This window comes from Pezoporus wallicus, unplaced genomic scaffold, assembly GCF_028554395.1.
Source record: "Pezoporus wallicus isolate ANWC-B61680 ecotype Strahan unplaced genomic scaffold, APGP_CSIRO_Pwel_v1 contig_6464, whole genome shotgun sequence".
NCBI lineage: Eukaryota > Metazoa > Chordata > Aves > Psittaciformes > Psittacidae > Pezoporus > Pezoporus wallicus.
In genome coordinates this window covers 5,484,670-5,505,098 of record NW_026642130.1, presented here as the reverse complement: position 1 = coordinate 5,505,098, position 20,429 = coordinate 5,484,670, and the positions used below count along the sequence as shown (strand labels likewise).

The window sequence follows — 20,429 nt, the reverse complement described above, 5'->3', positions numbered from 1 at the left end:
TTTTTCCTCCAGAGGAATAAAGCTTGTATCCTTAAACCTTTTACAACCTTCTTGCCTTGAGTATAAGATTCTGGAGATGAGAGAAAGAGGAGGACATCATTGAAAGGAAATTTATTTTATATAATTGCTAAATACTGTGATTGCTTATGTTCAGTGGTCTTTTCATCAGAATATTCACCTCAAAAGGAAAGTTTAAAACAGGTTATGATATGACAGGTAATGTCACTACTTAACAGATCAGAAGAAAGCTCCTTTAGGAATGATTCTGATACTTCTCTTGTGGAAAACCCAATTACTCTTTGAAGCAGCAAAAATGACAAGGAAAATAAGACAGAATAGGACATTTATCACTTCCTTTAGACAGCTAAATAAAAGGTAACCAGGACAGAGAATAGCCCAGAATGAAACTCAAAGAAAGTCTACTGCACTCTTAAACCATTTGAACTGGGTTTTCCTATAGCTTCTTCAATGAAGATACAATGGACAGAAAGGACAACATCTCAGATGCTATTCTGTGAAGGAGCAGACTGGGGTGTGGGATGGCGATTTTGGTGCAGGACCACATATATTCAAGATTATTCAAGAATTCATGTTCTGCTCTGCCTCAGATCCTTCTTTTCCCTACATTGATTTTCCCCTCTTGAAGGAGCGCTGTCGTGCTGCTGGAGAAACTCAGTCAGAGAGCTATTGGAGTTTTATGAGCAATCGCATGCCTCTTCCGTGTAACATCAAGAGGTCAAAGACATAAAAGGTTTATAAGGTCAGTCTAAACCCATTCCTTGGCCTATGCAGGATTATGAGGAAATCCTAATAGAAAAAATTTATTCAGATTGGCTTGGATTGGCAATCAGTCATGTAGGCTGGAAACTGGCTGAAAGATTGTAAACGAAGAACCATGATAAATGATAATGTAACAAGTTTATGGAAGGTATCTTGCAGGGTATCTGGAGAATTTGTGTTAGGTCTGGTCTCATCTAACATCTCTATTAATTATCGGGAAGTAGAATTGAATTGCACAGGAATGAAATTCACAGATAATATTAAACAAGGAGGACATGTCAGCAGCAGCTGAGTCAGAGAATTTACACAGAACCTGAGCAGTTAGAAACCTGAACAGAAAATAAAACCATTTTCTGAAGAGTTTTGTTTACATTCTGGTCCTCAAAGGGCAGTCTAGTGTCATCCTTTGAGACAGGCTCCTGTTAGCTGAGTTTTGTGAATGTCAAATTAAAGATGCAGCTCTTAAATGATATGACCAAAGTCAAAGAAAAGTTGATGTTAAAGTTGAGATTTTGCAACTCCCACAGAAAGGGCACTTAGTTATTCTTCTGACTCTGACACTGCTTTGCAAGTATGGACATTTCAGTACTTGGTGTTGTCCTTCCTCCTTCACCTTCTTGCAGATCAAGTTCTGCAGGTCAAGGACAGCTCCATATGTTGAGTTTGAACGGTGCTTTGGAGGCTGTAAATGATGTGATAAATAGTGAAGCCTTAATAGACAATAGTTTTGGCTTGGTCCTTCTGTTATCTTTCTAGAATTAAATCAGTCAGCTTCTGGAGCTTTGTGCTGTATGGATTTTGAATGGGTCAGCCTTGAAGTTGTTTTGCCATGTTGTGCCTCATCTGGTTGTTCCCCAGCACTTCAAATTCTAATATCTTCAGACCCCTAATTTCACAGATCAACTCCATTTTATCCCTATTGAGTATTGTCATTCACTAATTATATTCCGGTTATGCCAGGGAAAAATTCCCGTAGCAGGCAGTCTTAAACTCAGTGGAGCAGGATAGTTACAAAATATTCAGCTGGATCATTTCTACTATTTTCAGTCAAACTTGAGTGTGATTGCAGACCAAGTCTCTAGGAACAGCCTGGTGATGTTTGCAAAATGGATTGTGGAGTCAGGCCATTTTTCCTCCTCTTCTTGACAAACATCTACAGCAGTGGGGTATTTGCTGCAGTGGATGTTTCCTAGTCTGGTCTTCAGAGTCAGTCTGTGGCCCTGCCCACTGGGGATCTATGATGTAGCAGTTGTGGATGCTCATGCAGAAATTCAAAATGAGAACACTCATCCAAAAGATGGGGTAGATTTTTTCCAATTTGGGCCCTCATATATTCAGCACCTCATCAAAACTGGGCCAGATGTGCAATGAAAGGAGAGCAGGGTGAACCTCCAGAAGCAATGCATTTCACTTTTCCTAAACAAATACATTAGAAGGGGGTGAACTCACCCTTCAGAGACATCATGGACCAGAGAAAGAATGTTCATATTATGCATTTACCTTTCAGATTAGGTTAAAATAAGGTAAAATTAGTCCCGCCATACATTTATTTCAAATCACATGCTAAAAAAAAAAAACAAAAAAATAGTTCCGTGAAATTTCCGTACACATGGCAATATGCTAAGTATGGAAATATTTATAGAAAATACTTATGTCATGTGAACCATTCCTAAATGACCTAGGGAATAATCTGCATTTGAACTGACAGGAGAAAAAACTTTTCTGAATAATTGGGGAAAATTTCTGAATAATGGGGAAAATCAAGGCTTCTTCCCAAGTCCTTTGCAGCTTTGTCTCATGCTGAATCTCTGAATTTTTACGAATTATTATTAGATTGTTGCAAAAGAACTGAAATACCTTCATCTGAATAAGGAATTACCTTCCACTGAAGGAACCGGAATTAAATGCCATCCTCCTGCAAAATAGATTGCCAGATATTGGCAGTTTATTGCAGCAATGAGACTGAGTTTTTGCAGAGCGCTCAGAAAAAAAAAACACAGTGGTTTTATCATTTGGAAATGTTTTACCATCTGATTACTCTTTGGCTTACTTTATCAGAGTTTTTCCCTAAGTATTTATTTGTTCAAAAGCCAAAGGTGGCTAGATACCATGAGTTCCCACCATCCGCAGCACTTTTGTGTCAAAATTAAAAGTCCAAGCCTTCATTTTCTGCCAGAACCAAACCCTTTCCAAATAGTTTATACTAATAGAAATTGAAAAGTCACTTCACACTCCAGGGGACTTTAAAAAACATGTACTACATTAAAGTAACTGTAAAACACCTATTTGGGAAAAAAAAGTTTTGATGTCTCGCAGGGAAAAGTCTCGGATAAGCTGAAAAAGTGGTTGGTATTGCTATTACTATTATTTACAATTAATACGCTACATTTCTCCAGAAGTGTTTATACACAGTAGCTAAATATCCATCTTGATATCTTGAACTCATTCATAACAATAGCACTACATTAATATATAAATCTAGAAACACATATAACTTAACCTTAAGGATTTAATGAAGGCACTTAAATTAGGGTTTGGGACATTGTAGGATTTAGGAGAACTGAAAACAGTAAGAATGAGATTCACTGATCAAAATCACCCTCAGGAAGTGCCCATTTTTTTTCTTTTCCTTGAGTAAGCAGCCTGGAAGTCCTTCCATATCTAACCTTGCAGGTTTGGTTAAGCATGCTGACTCAGGACCTTAGGGCCTAAATTCTGACTTTTCATGGTTTGTGTCTTCTTCTGGCTGAAAATGCACATCCAAGTCAGAAATTCTGCTTGAAGTTAATAGCTACCGTGTACTCCCAGAACAGAACAAATACTGAGCCATGAAATACAGCCACCTTGAGGATGAAGCTATTCAGGTGTTACGTAGCTGACACCACTGCTGGACTTTGGGGTTGGAGCACAGGAATCAAAGGAACCCTCTGCCAGCTGGCAGCAAGGAGGGGATTAAATCTTTTTCATTTTTCTTTTTTCCTTTCCATTGAGTTTGCATAAACCTGGATTATTTTCCGATCCATTTCACCACATGCCACAGGAACTGCTGCTCCCAAGTTTGGCAGGGAGGAGGTGTAGGCTCAAGAAGGAGAAGGAAGAGACCTCTCTTTTGGCAGCATCACCAGTTCACACTGTGAAATACAGTGACTAAAGAAGCTCTAGTGACAGATGGGAAGATCTTTGGAGCATGGGCAGCTTTCTTCAACTGTGTGTTTGCACAGCACTTTGCACAGCATTGTCCTGGGTCATGCCAGAACTTTACTGGTGACCAGTGATTATGGTGTGGACTGAGACCTCAGTATCTGCTCTACCTTGTGTGGATCCTCCCAGGCTTCCGCAGCACAAAGGCTGCATCAAGATGAATTGTCTCCAGCATGTGGAGCTTGATCAGTAGCAGTTGGTAGCAATTCCTATAATCCCTAGATGAAGATTTTAGGCTGATACAAAATTTTAAGGTTGTTGTACACTGTTTAACATTTGTTTACCATTGCAAACATGGTCTGTGCAGAGACAGCATGAGGCACCCTCTCCCGCAGAGTATGGTTACAGAAGCAAAGCTGGCCTTTGTAGTGTTATCAAACTTCCAGTGGGAGAGCTCTCCAGTGACGGGAGGCAACGAGAAGCCCAAAGTGGAGATGATACCATGAGCTTTATTTTTTTTGACTGAAATAAGAATTAAAGAAAGCATGTTAGAGAATCACACATGACAGCACCTTCATCTCTGTGGGCGACTAAGAACGTAAAATTTCATCATGAAGATCGCATGTTACAAGGTGATCTTGAGATAGAATTTACAAATATAAAATCTACCCACTGGTGTTCATATATGGGGGTGAAAAATCTCTTTGAACATGCAGAATTCAAAAGTAACTTGGGTAGGATTCAGCTATTTCATATGCAGATCCAGAACCCCAGCTTCTGTTATGTTTTAATGTATAAGTACAGGCCTACTTAAAGGCCTCATTCCCACTCCCCCTTTCCAAATTCTCATTCAACATTATTAAAGAAAAAGAAAAAAAAAGAAAAAAACATCTGAAGCTAGACATTTTTTTGGCTCTTTCCAGCTAAAAAAGGGCCAAACTCATTAAAAAACAGTGTGTGTTGGAGGGAAGAGGGTGATGCTTTAGGGTAGAGAAATTGATTCACAATGCCAAATTTGAGATTAAAAAAAAAGGAAGATGAAGAACTGACTAATTATCTCTTTAAAAGGAGGAATATTCAGCTGGGAGTGTTAAGTGTCCTTAACTGTATTGGTTTTGTGCACTGACTTGCTTTATCTCATTGAGCACCATGAGAGTGGAAGCTCCTGATAGGACTTTGGCAAGAGCACTGCAGTGCCTTGCATCTGAAGGCTGAACTTAGTTAACCTGCAAACTGCTTAGCTGGAAGTAAACCTCCAAACCCACGCTAGCCCCTAAATTTTGCCACATTGTGCCTGGCTCCTTGTCTGATTCTCCATTATTTCTTTTCTACTTGCCTTTGATAAAACATTATTGCAGCATTTTAGTACTTTGGCTGCTGGTCCCCAGAGAAACCAGGAAGAGCAGAGGCAGAAAATTAAAGAGATGTTTGCCAACATAAAATATAATTTAAAAAGAAAAAAGCACCCTTTCCTGTGTCATTATTGAAACTTCAGATTGTAAGAGCTTAAATGATTCTTGTGGATCTACTTTACTCCTCACTTCTTATTCTCTGCTTATTATTTTTTAACATTTCCTTTCGATGGAGTAATAAAACCAGACAAATCCAACTCCTTTTTCTTCCTGCCAGGCTTTCTTTCTAATTCTTGTGTGTATTAGACTTCAAGCAGTGTAGAGAAAACAATTAGAAGAGGTACACAGTGGGATGCAGACAAAGCAAGAAGGCCTACAGATCTTCCAGTGAAAACCTGCAGCCCCTTTTTAGAATTTCCTTTTAAGGATGATTATTGGATCCCCTTCTCATTCCAAAAACCCTTCAGCTTGGGCATAAGAAGTGTGTGGTGAAGTTTTGCAAACAATTTTCTGCTTTTCTGCCTTTACTTATTTATGTTTGTTTATTTATTTATGTATTTTTTTGATATGGAAAGAAGAAGAGAAGGGAAGTCTTCTTGCTGTCTGTTGTTTTTTTTACTTTACTTTAAGAATTAGTTTTTTGTTTATCCTATAACTTCATGGTCTTCAAAAAAAGCCTTTAGGATTGGATGCCTCACAAGAGACAGAAAGCATTTGGGTGTAATATTGTTCTGTTTACTCACATTTGGAGAAAGCTGTGACCCTCTTGAGATAACAAAACTTCCTTGGTTTTCACGGGGGAGCAAGATAGCTTTAATTCATTAATATTTCTTGCTTTTTGTTGATTTTATTCTAATCCCTGCATTTCTGAGAAGGCTTTCTTTGTTAAAAAATGAACACTTGCATTCTTTCTCCCCCTTCCCTGCAGCTCAGTTTACTTTTTTTATTTATTGAAGAGCTGGAAAATCCACAATGAGTCTCTCAAAGGCATCTTCCAGTCATGTCACAGAAGACACTGTGTTATTATGTTGTGGTTTAGAATTGCACAGAGACTGAAAATTGGGTTAAATGGGCCACTGGCCTGCACTCAAAAAGCATTTCTTGTCTTTTGACGCTCTTTGTAATTTTATTCCTTTCCTTTGAACATTTTTAACACTGAGTTTGAGCTGTGGATGAAATCAGAATTAATATGGAGTATTCATTAATAGAAAGTGTTTATGCTATAGATTCCTAGAGCTTACAAAAAATGAGAGATGGTAAATGTGTTCTGCATACACATGCCGGCATACGTGAGTGTGAGTGTTTAACTTTATATATCCAAGTGTTGGTGTTATATACCCAAATATTGGTGCATCTCCTTGAGGCATTGCTGTCTCCTTAGTGATATCTTTCTGCATTTCTTCTTGGCACAAACAAAATCATTTGGGATGATCAGCAGCTGTACACAAGACCACAGAGATAAGCACAGCTGTATTTTAATTGAACTTGGGTATTCTTCATGGCTTAGCACCTGGCAGAGGCTATGATGTTGTCCCAGTTTGCACAGGTGGAGAGCCATAACTGTACCATGCAATGCAGGAGCCTGGATTTCCCCTTCTAAAAGCTATGTATGTGTCACTTCCTTGTTAAAGCCTGTTTAATGCAGGATTTGAATATATGAAAAATATGAATCCTGTGCTGCTTGGTGATGTGAAGTGTGCAGGTCCTGGGGCAGAAAAAATGTTTTTGAGGAAATTCCCACACCTCTGTGCAAAGCTCCTGGTTAGCTGAATCAATGCACCGCGATCTGGAGCTGGCCTTGCATGTAGTGCAAGTGAGGGAACATGGCCCCTTTCAAAAATTTCCCATAATCAGGGCATGGTCTTCTGCACGGCAAGAGGAAGCCACTGACCCATAAGTCAGTTTCCTGCTCCTTTCTAGGTAAGAGACAGATCTGGAGTTATTCATGCAACCCTCTCCCTTTTCCCTCACTGCTGTAACATCTTGACCTGTTACAGGGCACCAGGGATGGGTTTTGAACCAGAGCTGGGGATGGGGTTTGAACCCTCCTGTGCTGCATGGTTCCCTACACACAGGGGTAGGGCAGCACACTACAGCATGCAGGGATTAAAAACCAGATGCCCAGGAGTAGGCAGGTACCAGCAGGATGAAATAACACGTTACCCAGCCTGAATTGACAATTCTGGGGTGAAAATGCTTGAAATTTCCTGTTCTTCTGTTGGGGTGTTGAGGGGAAGGTCACTTTAGGGTTGAGTTACTGCAGCTCTGCCCAGTGCTACTGTATGGCCTGGGGTCCTGCAGGGAGGTGGGAAGGCAGTGACCGCTGAAGCAGGGACTGCAGTGCAGCAACTCCTGAGCAGGGCTGTGGTCATCTGCTGCCACCGGTAAGGCGGCACAGGGCATGGGAGACACAGGTCTGCTCTTTGCAGCAGGATGTCAAAGCAACTTTGCTTCCACCTGCCTTCTCCTGCCCTCTTTCTCGGTGGTCAGGGTGCAATGAGAACTGCTGCTTCGTGGCCTCTCATCCTGTATTTTCTCCCTCCTCTCTCCCTCCTTTCCACACTGTCAGTCTCTTCAGGGCACTGCATCCGATAACCCCATTTTTATTTTACAGTTACAACAGACTTCACTTCTTTTGCACCACTGACTACTTTCTTGCTGCACAAATCCCCCCACAAAGCACACTTCCCTTTTGCTTAGTTTGGCCACAGACATCCCTTGGACAGGAGCCCATTCATGGATGGACAGAGAAAACTGTTCTGGTCTTCAGTGACAATTTTCACTGTTGTCCTTCATCCCAAAGGATTTAGGGGCTAAATGCAGACTGAAATTTTGCTCTGTAATACCAGGGAATGTCTACTGGCAGGGACAGGCTGTGAAAAGCAGAACGCTGAGCCCAAGGTGGCTGCCTCGAGGGCTCTTGATCCTGGACAGGGCAGAACACAGCCTCTAAGGACAATGTACAGTGGGGAGGGAGCTGTAGCTCTGTGCCTGCAAGAAACAAGAGGACAGCAGTATTTTAAAACCTAACCTGGCAGATTTATACACCCAGGCTTACCTACAACTTGAAAGGTCCTGCTGACACAAATCTCCTGGGGAGCTTGTGTCACCAGCAGCAAGTTGTATTGAGCCACCCACCTTCCCCTCCTCCTCAGTAAACCATCAAAGCAAACTGCTTTCTGAGACCCATCCCACAGGGCAGGGTGCAGCCACCAATTCACCTGCCTGAACTGTCAGTGCCAAAGCTATTTTACTGCTGTGCCTGCGACCTTGCTCCTGATGGAAGGGAGAGAAGAGCCAGCTGTGCCCCAACTGTACCTCCCTTTATGCTCTCTGTAACCCCCCCTATCTTCCAGCAATAGCCTTCCCCACCCAGGGGAAGTGTTTAACCACAGCTAACACAGGTATTACTCTGCAGCTTCAAGGATACCTCTGTGTCCTTGAGTGCACAGGTGTCATTTAGGACAGCTGGCAACAAAGCTGGGCTGGGAGTGTACTGGGCAGTAAATCTATCCCAGAAAGGTAGCCCAGAAAGGTGGTAGAATCCCCATCCCTTGAAGTGTTCAAGGCCAGGTTGAACAGGGGTTTGAGCAACCTGTCCTAGTTGAAGATGTCTCTGCTCATTGCAGGGAGGGGATCATCTAGATGACCTTTAAAGGTCCCTTCCAACCCAAACCATTCTGTGATTTTATGAAAACCTGAGGAGTTAATAATGAAGGAACAGAGCAGGGAGGAACACTCAAAAAGACAGCGTGCTCAGCTCCTTCACAGTGAAGAGCTCTCTAATAGAAATCACACTTTGCTATTGCACTCTTATGAATTCCTCCATAATTTTATTTACTTGGAAGGAAAAGATCTGTGTTAAGAACATTTCTCTTAATCCCTGTTATTATTCATAGATTATATGTCCCTTGAAATACTTTTCTTTTGTTCTGGTCTCTTTTCAAATTACCAGATCAAACACCAGAAAACCAAGGAAATAAGGGAAAGGAGCACGCACGCAGACTCATCAGAAAGAGCTGCCAGATGGTTCTGGTTGCCTTTTGGGTGTTCTAGGTGCACATCACACTAGGGATCTTTTATTTCCCTCGGAAAGGAGCTCAAGGTGTGAATATTTCTAACCTGCAGGACATGCCTGCGAAGAGGCCAATGAGAGCCAGGAATGACAGTGACAGATCAGCTAGTTTTGTTTGCATTTGGCATTGAAGGTGGGTTAATAGCTCCTAATTTCTTAGCCTGATAAAAGCTAGGATCGAGTCTTAAGTGATTTTATACCTCTGCTGTAAATGGAGAGGGCAAGTCTGGTTTTGACCTGTACCTTAGTATATGACAGATCATCCTTTAGATGTGCCTGACTCTTTCTGCTGACTATAAAAGAAATCTTCTTGATTAGCTGGTGAGCTGAACCTCATCATTTCCGGATAGCTGGAAATAACTGAATTGCTCTTTATTGCAGCACAGACCTAGAGGATTGTTTCCTGGGTAGCTTCTCACGACCACGTTCATACATTTTATTTTTGCTGAGTGAACAGCCCACATGACCATTGCTGTCTCACTGGGGCTCATTTGTGCCAGATTATCCATTGCTGACCCATACAGAATAGCTGCACAGGGACAAGCGCAGCAAACAGTCCAATGCGCATGCAGGAGCATCTATGCATCTCGGAGGGCCGGAAAACTGCTATGGTGTCATGTGTGACCATTTGAAAGAGATGCTTCAGGAATTTTTGGTAATTGGTGGCTGTGTAATAGGGATCCACTGGTATAAGGTCTCCATGGATGAGGGAGGGGCACATATGAGGGACATATGAGGGACAGGCACAGAGAAATTGGTTCAGTTGGGGAGAAAATAACGTCCCTTCAAAGTTTTACCATGAGTCTGAAGGGGGGCAGGTGCAATCCAATGTATTAAACCTTAAAGGAAAGGGGATTTCTATTTTTGGGGGGTTTTGTTTTACCTTGAACACTTGAGGTGAACTAAAACAACTGACTACACCCTAACCTCTGTAGATTTTAGTGTAATACTTTCTACGACCTACATTTGATACAGTAGGAATGTCCTTATTGCAGGGAGAAACAAATGCATTGATCTCATTAGGATCTTTATCACACAACCTATTTTGACAGATATTCTTGGTTGCCCTCTGTTGAACACTTTAACGTTTTTGAGATAAAATAGAGTTTAACCAGGATTGAATGGTTTATCCTCACATTTCTATAATGCAGCTTGATAGTGATCCATCACTCCAGTTGATAAGAGGTAGCAGTTCAGAAAAATAAAAATAGAGATAAACTTGCTCACAAAGGATCTGCAAATGTACTTGAATGAGAGTGATCTGGCCATAGGATACAAGGGCTCCTCTCCTCCTTGCCAAGAATCTGAAATTACTTTTAAACCCTTCACCAGCTATAACCTCTCCTGAGCAGGGTGCTGGGAAGGCAGGAGCCACACAAGCTGAAAAATACCTCAACCCCTCTGTTTTTGCCATGAGAGGGAAGTCAGTGGAGGCTGGTGCCATTCAAAGCAGGGAGGAGAAGGCATCTTGCCCAGGGCTGGTGTGACAGTTGAGCAGTGACCACAGAGAAGCCCTGGGATGGGAGCTGGGGGTGAAACAGCCCCATTGAAATTATAAAGGAAATAAAAAGGTCCCAGGTAATTTAGTAGTAAAGGAGCATTGCTAGTACCCCTCTGGGCTGCATTCAGAGAGGATCTATGCCTACATTAACACCAGCAAAAGATATTTAGCTCATTAGGAGCAGCTGGTTTTGTTTAACCTGAGATTACCTGCTATGGAGCAAACCAAACACCCCCATGTCATTTACACATCTTTCTAGGATATGGAGAGTCCAAACATCCTGAAGAGATTGTAGCCTGAAATACGGTACACCTTTATTCTGCATCCATCCGTTCACCATTAGTGATATTTACTGTTAAACGGACAAGGAGTTTGGATTTTCAATGACATGGAAGGCCAGGTCTGCATAAACACAGTGACAAAGGAAAAAGAAGGATGATGCTGTCCCCACATCTCTCATTCCTCTGAGAGTCTTAGATCTCATCCTCCTCCTTTCCAAATCTAAATATACCAAATGGCCTTAGGGCATATAGGAAAAGAGAAGGGAGCACACAAAAAACATTTTAATGTTTTCTACCAAAGCAAAGATTTTTGCTTGGCACCTGTTCAGATTGAATATCAGATGGCCCAGCAAGTGATCTATATTTCATGCCATTTTTAAAGATGCTCAGATCCGGAGAGAATTAGCTGCCATCAGAATGGACGATGACCCTTTTCGTCTCCTGGGAGAACAGACACTGTGAAGTTTTCATTAGATATTAAAAAAAAAAAAAAGGAAAAGAAAAACACATACATACAGCCTGGGAATTGAAACTCAGGCTCCAGCCATACTAGTGCCCTTGCTAAAGACAGTTATTGTCTTGTGTTGTTGACTCTCCAGAGGTACATGCGTTTAAAATGGTGTACAACCAATAACTATTATTGTTACTCTATTTTTTTACTTTGCTTTTTTGTGTATTGGATCAGAGAGTAACAACATATATAAGTAAAATACATAAGGGATCTGTAGTCTGAAACATGAAATTGTTATGAAATTGAAAGTAACATCATGCAGGCATATACCAGGAAAGATGTGCTAAGTATCAGCACATGCTTTTTTTAGTTGAGAAATTAAGCAGAATGAGGGATCTTGTTCAAAACCTTCCTGGTCTTCAGGTCTTATTTATACATGTCACTGTGGCCTCATTCCCAAACCTCAGGGTTAGCCCAGGAGCTTAGCCATTCACATCTCCTTTCACCAGTGTGGTCCTGGAGTACAACAGAGAACTTAGGATGGTGGATAACTTCCCTAAAGTGCCCATAAGACACCAAGAGGTAGTTATGTCGCTGGGTTAGGTGCCCTTAGGAGATGCTGGAAATTATGTTTGCAGCTCTGGGTCTTCATTTTTCCACACTTTGGTCTCCAGCTGTAAAATGGGATGAAAAGCAATATTTTTCCCCATCTTTTTTCTGTCTTCCTTGCTAAGATTGTAACCATTGCAGTGACAGCCCTGCCTAGCATCTTTATCTTTCTTAAAGTATATGGCAAAGACAGCATATAAGATGTATTAGAAAAGAGCCTCATTTTCCCAAATACATGGTGCCAGGTTTGTGTTTGTGTGCTATAGAAGTAGCAAAGGCCAAACCTTTGAATAGATAGGAAGCAGTCTGACTTTGGGAAGAAAAGGATGGACAAAATGACCTCAAAGCAATTCAGCGTCTGTGATTTCCTCAAATTCCATCTGAAAGCTTGCTCTCTATTTTGCTGACATATGAGCTGGGTGTCCTATTGCACATCAGTGTAACAAATAGCTGTTATCTTCTGTTTCATGGGAGCTACAGCAGAACGTGATTTATTTGTGCCTGCTCTGGTGCCTTTTTTGAAATGTTGCCGTCATTCAGTGCACCTTTTGCAGAGGAAGGCAGATGGTCATCGCAAAGTTTCCCATAACCTTGCTGTGTGTGCTCCGTAGTGAATCAATGAAACCTGAATTACAGTCCATTGTCAGAGTTTGGAGCTGTGCTGCTAAAGTATCCTGCAGTGGTTGAAAACATTTGAATGTCAACACTGCATCTATACTGAGGAAATATGACATTTCTCCCTAAAATTTCAAAGCAGTGCCAAAAGGGATTTTTAACTGTGCTGTGTGAGCAGCGACTGCATTGCTCAAACCTTAATTACCAGCCTGGAAATGTACCTTTTGTGAGTATGTGAGTGTGAGGTGTGACCTCTCCTTAGGAAAAAGAAAAAAAAATAGAAATAATGAATCAAACAGGATTCTAAGCTGAAATACCAGACACAAGGAATTTTTGGAGTCCAAACAGCACCTCTGTGCTACCTGTCTCTGCTTATATGACATTTGCAATGAGGCTTCAGGTGATTTGAGAAGCTGGCATTAGACTGCAAATCACCTTTCATGTCAGCTCATGCCAGGATACCTTGCCAGAAACTATTATTTCAGTGGGAAATAACAACTGGGAATAGGGAAAAAATGAACTTCTGAAAAGCACTTTGTCACATTCCCTGGGCTGAAAACAGTGAGCACCTGCCATGAAAGCAGGCATAGACAGAAACTTTTCAGTGTGAGGATTGCCTCCTTTACATACAGAGGCAAGACAAAGTGAGTATACAAAACATTTTCAGCACTCTCTCTCAATTTCTGATGTTTATTTGCTCTATGAGCAGACATGCCTGAAGACATCTATGTTTCATAAAGCCTGCTACCTTGCTTCACTGATTTTTCCTTAGGATGGGAATCATTGCAATGAATAGGTCTGGCATTTTCAGATAATGGCCTGCATGCAGCATAGGTATTTCTAGAAATGGTTAATGTTGAATATAATAGATGTTATAAGTGTCTCCCCCAAATACTTCTGGACTTTTACAGATGACTGCTTCTGTGTGTGTGTGTAGGGCAGAGCATCTCCCAAATTCAAGCTGTCAGTCAGCTCATTCCCACAGCACGTCTAGGCAAAGAGTGTGATCTCATGTGAACTTGAGGATGCAGTATGTTTTGTACATTAACTGGCTTGAGAATTTTATGGTTTTATTAAATAGAAGAGGAAAGAAATCTGCAAACTTATAAAGCAATTTACAGGGAAGAAAAGGACAAAATGTTGTTACTTGGTGTGCAACAAATATTTAATCAATGGGTTTAAACTTTTTTGATCAAAGAGATTACTTGTGCTAGGACATTCTTATCAGATCTACCGAGTTTTCTTCCTTAGTTTGCAGCTGGGCTTGATCTTCTAATCCACCAAGCTTCCCCTGTCTTGGAAGGGCACATCACGGTTCTCTTAGAGAACTAGAATAACCAGTGGATTAAAAGCAAGGACCCTCCTTACAGGACTTTTCTTACTAAACCTTTCTTACAAAAAGAAAAAGCAGCATCTAAATCATATCAGAACTCTAAAAAAAAAGTAGTCTGCTCATGTAAATAGATGGAGCTGATCCTGCCTGCATCTGATAAGTCCTGGTTGTAGCAGAGTCATTTATGCTCTAGCACACACTGAAATAAGTGAGACCAGAGCAAGATTTATATTCTTGAAATATAAAAAACAAATCCTGGCTTAATTGAGATATAAGTTGGATTCTTTACTCTGTGCCACTGACATAAATCCATGAAATCTCAAATAAACACGTCAAAAAGTCTGATTTTCATTGCATTATTATAGAGCTAGAATAGAAATTAAAGGTTTTGGATCTGTCTAAATTTACATCTGTATACTGAGGAACCGGGCCTCATTTTCTGTATATTTCCAACTTCTTAAAAGCATCTCCAAAGTGTCAGGAAATCACAAATCTTCCAGAAATTGATCTTCATTTCAAACATTTCATACTTCAGTAACTGAGATTTGTTGTTCTCTGTCAGAGTTAAAAGGTGGAAAAGTGCTCCTCTCCTGCAGGTGAGGAGCTTGCATGCTGCATTCCAGTCTCTGAACATCTGGGACCGCAGTGTGTGTCTGAGCAGTCCCTGAACTGCAGCACAGAATTGCAAATGACTCTATAATGAGTAGGGAACAGAGCTGTGGCAGGGAACAGGGATGTGTCCCAAAGCCCACTGAAGTGAAGGGCACAACTCCTGCTGACTGCAGTGGCCTTTGAGTGGAGCTCTTGGCATGTCTGTGAAAAGAAGGTACAGTCAAAAGATATCGCTGTATCATATCTCAAGCAGGATAACCACATGCTCATCTTTTTCACTTTCTCAGGATGGAAGGAGCAGTTTTATTGGCCACCAGCTCGGAGGGGTCATGGAAGTGCCAAACAGCAAGGACCAGAGAGTTAAATCAGCCAGAGCCATCCAAATCACTTACTACCTCCAAACGTATGGCTCTGTCACCCAGGACCTCATTGGGGAGAAGTGGGAGAGTGAATTCTGTAAACTGATGCACAAGATGCAGCTAGATCACCAAGATCTGCAGCTCTACTCACTAGCATCCTTCAGCCTCTGGAAGGACTTCCACCAGACAAGTCTCTTGGCCAGGGACAAGATTTTGGTGAGCCTGATGCTGATTCTCCTGACTGCTACCCTATCGAGCTCCATGAAGGACTGCCTGCGTAGCAAACCTTTCCTGGGACTCTTGGGAGTACTCACTATCTGTATTTCCAGTGTCACTGCGGCAGGGATATTTTTCATTACTGATGGAAAATATAATTCTACTCTGTTGGGAATCCCTTTCTTCGCTATGGGTAATTATTTATCTTCATAATAATAGGATTAACAGAGTTTAATGACAGGATTATAAATTACATCCTGGGTTATAAAGTGCAGATTCTACCTTGAGTGAAATTCTAAGTAATTTTCATCCTGTTAAATTCTTCTGTGCCTTGCCAAAAAGAAAAAAACACAAAAAAAAAAAAAGGAAAAAAGGGAAAAGGAAACAAAGCAAAGCAGTAGCAACAGTAAAGAGCAAATGATGTTGCTGGAATCTCAGCCAATATGAGAGAGGGGCAATTTTATTGATGTCTTTTACAAATTGAAGGAGAAATTGTTATTGAAAAGTAGTCCGCTCAGCATAGAAAATGGTACATGTTGACCTGACTTTGATGGGAGGCCAGCTGAAAGAGTAAGTTAAAAGAGGAGGTTGCCAAAGAAGGGAAGATTTTAGCACTCTTCTGAGGAGGGCTTCTCTTCCATCTGTGTCTGAGGGCCAGAGGGGAATGGATTGGTATAAGAATAAGATTGATGGACTTTATCTCGTAGAGGAGATTACTGTTGTAGTGTTTGTCAGGCTGTAAGCAAAGGGGGCTGTCAGTATATGTAGCACATAATTCCTTGGTCTGTGAAGTCCCAGATCAGCTGCTGAGATTTTGTATGTGTTGTAGCAGGGCAGGGAAAGGTGCAGCTGAAGAACAAACATAAACTTCAGCTTTTTTTAGCAGAAGAATTGAGTTTGCTCTTTCTGTTCCTGTTTCTGTTCCAAGCACCTTTAGTGCATCTGTGTGGTTAATGAGTTTGCTGGGAATGTCCATTGGAAAGGAAGAAGAAAATGTGCCCAAACCAGCTTGCTGAGGCAGTGCTTTCAGTGCAATCACATCCAAGCTTATTAGAGTTTCACAGTATCACGAGTCTGAACCCAAGCAATGACTATGCAAAATCTTAGCAGTGGCAACCCAAAGACCCAAACCCCTTCATGCTGGCTTTTTGATGGCAGAAAATCTTACCTGTGAACAGAACTCTGCATCTTTACAGTTAATTTCTTAAATTCCATTCATGCTTCTAGTACTCAAGCCCAAATCCTGTGCTTACAGTGAGAGAACTGAAAATGCAAAGCCACAGGTTAAAGTCAATGGTTGAAAAAGGGTCTTATATTTTTCTTAAAAATCTCATCCTCCCAAAACCCTATATATTCTTTCTCTTACTCTCAAGAAAATTCCTGTCATATATGCATCCTGCCTCCTATTTTGTCTGTCCCTTGATAATGCATCCATGTCACTAACCAAGGGAACGCTATGCAATCCATACAGGCCAGGAGCATCAAATGAAATGGCAGCAATATCGCACTCAAATTATTCATACCCTACAGCCCAGGATGAAACAAGGTTGGGAGTTTCTGAAAGCAGGGTAGCTCAGTTTCCCATCTAGGATGGTGGTAATCTAGGAGTTTGTTTGCTGTCCGAGGAAAAGTAATATTTATAACTTTCTATTGTGTTTTGCGCTGTCATTCCTCTCACAGCCACTGCCAAGACCAAAAGAAAAGAAGAGGAAAAAAAAAAAATCCTCTCTTGAAGTGAGTTATTTGCAAGGATCTTTTCTGTAACATTATATTGAATGATATATTGGAAAAGAAAACATTTAGATAACTCTTCTACAGAAATTTCAGTCAGGAATCCCATACTGAATTGGTCACCAGCTATCATTAGAGAACAGATTGCAATGCCTGGGAGTTGCTGCTGGTAAATATTAGGCAACAGTTTTAGAGTTTGGTGAACTAAAAGCCAGGAAGTATGTCTTGACAAAGTCATACTGGGTTACATCCTGCAAAGTTCCATGTGTCTTTAGTCCCTTAAATGACTGTGCCACTTAATGAGATCTTGCTCTGCCTGTGATATACCCAGGGTGTCATAGACCTGGGCTCCCTGCAGGGCAGGGATTTCTATTTAACCTGGTTTACTGTGAACTGATCTGACACCTTAGCATAGATCCAATGAAGATCCCACAACTGGTAATTCTGTGGGTCAATACATAACTCTGGACCATGTTGTACCAGTGCACCTTGTTGCTAGCACAGCAGAAAGCAAACAACACATCAAATAATGATTGAATGAATATAAATTTAAAAGTGTACAAAGTGGGGTTAACCAGAATTGCAAATGCCAGATTTGCAAGTCAGCCTTTCAAAGTCGAGTTACTTAGACAAAAATAAAAAATAAAAGGAAAACCAGGCAATAACAGCTACAAAGTGCTTACAAGTTCAATGTATGCAGAATACACAGGCAACATTAATTCTGGAAGATCCTAGCTTTGGAACACTTCAACCTGACATTTGCAAACTGTCCATTTAAAGTATATTTGTTTGGTCAAAAATATACAGTTTTCTCTGACATTCACTTTTCAAAGGATTGATTTGAAATTCTGTGATGCTCTCCTGCACTTGTCTTTTTTTTTGCAGTGATAGCAGGATGCTGCCATCTGAATGACAGGAATAACCCCGAATTGTACAAATGTTTAGGTCCATAATTCCTCTCGAAGTGCAGAGATTCTGTGGGTTTCAGTAGGTGATAAAAGCCTATATAAAAGTGAAAATACTTTTTTTTTTTATGAATTTGGACTGAATGACCTACACATTAAGTATTTACTGTAGTCCTGCTGTGAGGGAATGATTTGCTGGGATAAAGTATATCTCTGATATACTAGGTGTTAGCTCAGATTGGCTTTTCTCTTCTTTATCCTGAAGGGGTAAAACTTCAGTTAGGCATGAGGACAGTAGTAGAAAATCCTGCTTGTTCTGACTTCCTCTTCCCACTACCACAGTCTTCTCAGACACCTTCCTCAGGAAATCCAGTTTCCCCAGCACAGTATCTACCACTGCATTTTTGGAGTCAGTGAGGAGCAACTCTTCAGGAAGGTCCTGTGCAAATAAATCTCTGGCTGCCAGGATCTGCTGTAAACAGGAACAAGATGAGTTATTTTTTAGCAGTTCATACCCCATACAAATGAATAAATGTGGTCAGTTAGGGAAAAGGTGTTCTTCTTTAGTTTCAGGGCTTCCTCCTTTAAGAACTGAATTGAACCTAGACATATAGTTTGGGGGTTTTTTAAGTTAGATTTTAGTAGCCACCATATATCAGAATATGGGACAGTTCTACCTTACATTTCTTTTCTGGGTCAAATATAATTTGCAGCCTTTTCTACAAGTTTGACACCAGCAGAGCTATCACCACTGATGTGTTTCAGGCAAGAGATAGAGGGTCAAATAACTGAGTTTCAGATTTGTCTTAGATATCAGAAATGGCTAGATGTTCACATCTGCCTTTTGTGTTTGGATTCACAATGCAGTTTCAAAGGGATGTTATGTACGTGACATAATTATGGTTTCCCATGCCTAATCATCATTAATTAATATAACCAGAAGGTTAACTACATAATTGAGGTATTATTGCTCCCATGATTTGCTTTTTAATGCACAGGAGCCAGACTGATATCATCAGAGAGATAATGATTTAACTCAGCTGAGGATCTGACTGTGTATTTTTAAATACAGGTGCATTATTTATGTCATTTTCCACTGTAATTATTTTTGGCCAGTCCATGATGTACCTCATTATATAGATTAGTGGAAATCTTGTGTTAAAAATGTAAACACAGTGTAATTAGAGTGTAATTATGCTTTTTGTATTATAATGTGTATGTGTTTCTTAGAAGGCTGGCTTGACAGTGGATATGAGATATATTTCCTGCCCTCTGTAAGTCCAGACCACGAAGACCTTCATGAGAGCAGCTGTTTGTCTTTCAGTCTTAAGAGAGCATTAAGATCAACGGATGCTCTACAACATATTGTACTGTTGTTATTACTACTACCAGTAACAATACCATTACTACCTGAGTAGTAAAGAGATACAAAATATTTAGGAAGAAACAGGCTACCTGTTTCCAGGAGTAACTTCATGCCTGATGTAAGAGTGCAAGATGGATGGAAGACATTTAAGTGCAGACTTTTGTGTTAAAGTTCCCAGTTATTCCTTCCCCTGAGGTATTCAAATGGAAGAAGGAAGCAAAGTAAAAGCATTCAAGACTCCAGGAAGCTATTAACATTTCAAACAGAAGCCATCTAATCTCTTTCCAATCGCAGTTGTTAAAATAATGGCTGGTGATCACCTTTAAGTAAATTTAAGATGTGGCAGTATTAACATTAGTGGTAGAGTTGTGGGAAATTCCAGAAAAAAAGTCCTTGTGCAGATAAGGAAACTTTTTTTCAAACCGCAGAAGGCAAATGTGAGTGCTCAAGTGCATGTTATCGCTAGTTTACCTGTACATGAAGTATCACAGTATTTCTCACCTTTGCTTCAAGCAATGGATTGTCTGATTGCAACAGCAACTTAGAAATATTTCAGGAGTGACTCTGACTTTGGTTTTGTCCTTTTGATGCAGCAGTAAAGGAAATCCCGTATGAATCTCATGTCATATGATTATCCTCTATCTGTATGAGAAGCGGATGACCCTTTGGCGCATAAAGACCTACTGACATAAATTCCCACCATATTGACAAATACAGCGGTTTTGTCATTTTAGGGGTTACAGCAGTTCTTGTCCCTACCATGCAGCAGATCATTAAGGTCTTGGAAATGCCTTGTCCATAATTAGAAAATGTCCGTTCTTGACTGTTACGATGGGAAATGGGAACAACAAAAAAAACCATGGGGAAGCAGGAGATATACAAAATGTTTAAAATTACCTGTTTGGGTGGAGAGATATGAATATGAATTGGTTTAGATATTCTCCATGCTTGTAAAGTTGATTTCCCTATAATCTGGTAACCCTAGCAAGTCTATTGCCAGCTGCAGAGGGCTGGGTTTTTTAAATTTCTATAGGAAAGCCTAACATTCCTAGAACAGTCTTTCCTGCATTTTGTGTAAAACACCAGAGTCTTCAGGGATAAT

At 40.7% G+C, this 20,429-nt stretch overlaps 1 protein-coding gene across 2 annotated transcripts in view; it reads left to right on the top strand.

Annotated features, from left to right (window-relative positions):
* PTCHD4 (patched domain containing 4) overlaps positions 1-20,429 on the top strand; it is an 82,187-nt gene that overhangs the window by 12,086 nt on the left and 49,672 nt on the right. For both annotated transcript variants that reach the window (XM_057427713.1, XM_057427712.1), the window contains exon 2: positions 15,038-15,518. In XM_057427713.1, the coding sequence (XP_057283696.1) occupies positions 15,038-15,518 (481 nt within the window). The remainder of the gene's footprint in view (positions 1-15,037; positions 15,519-20,429) is intronic.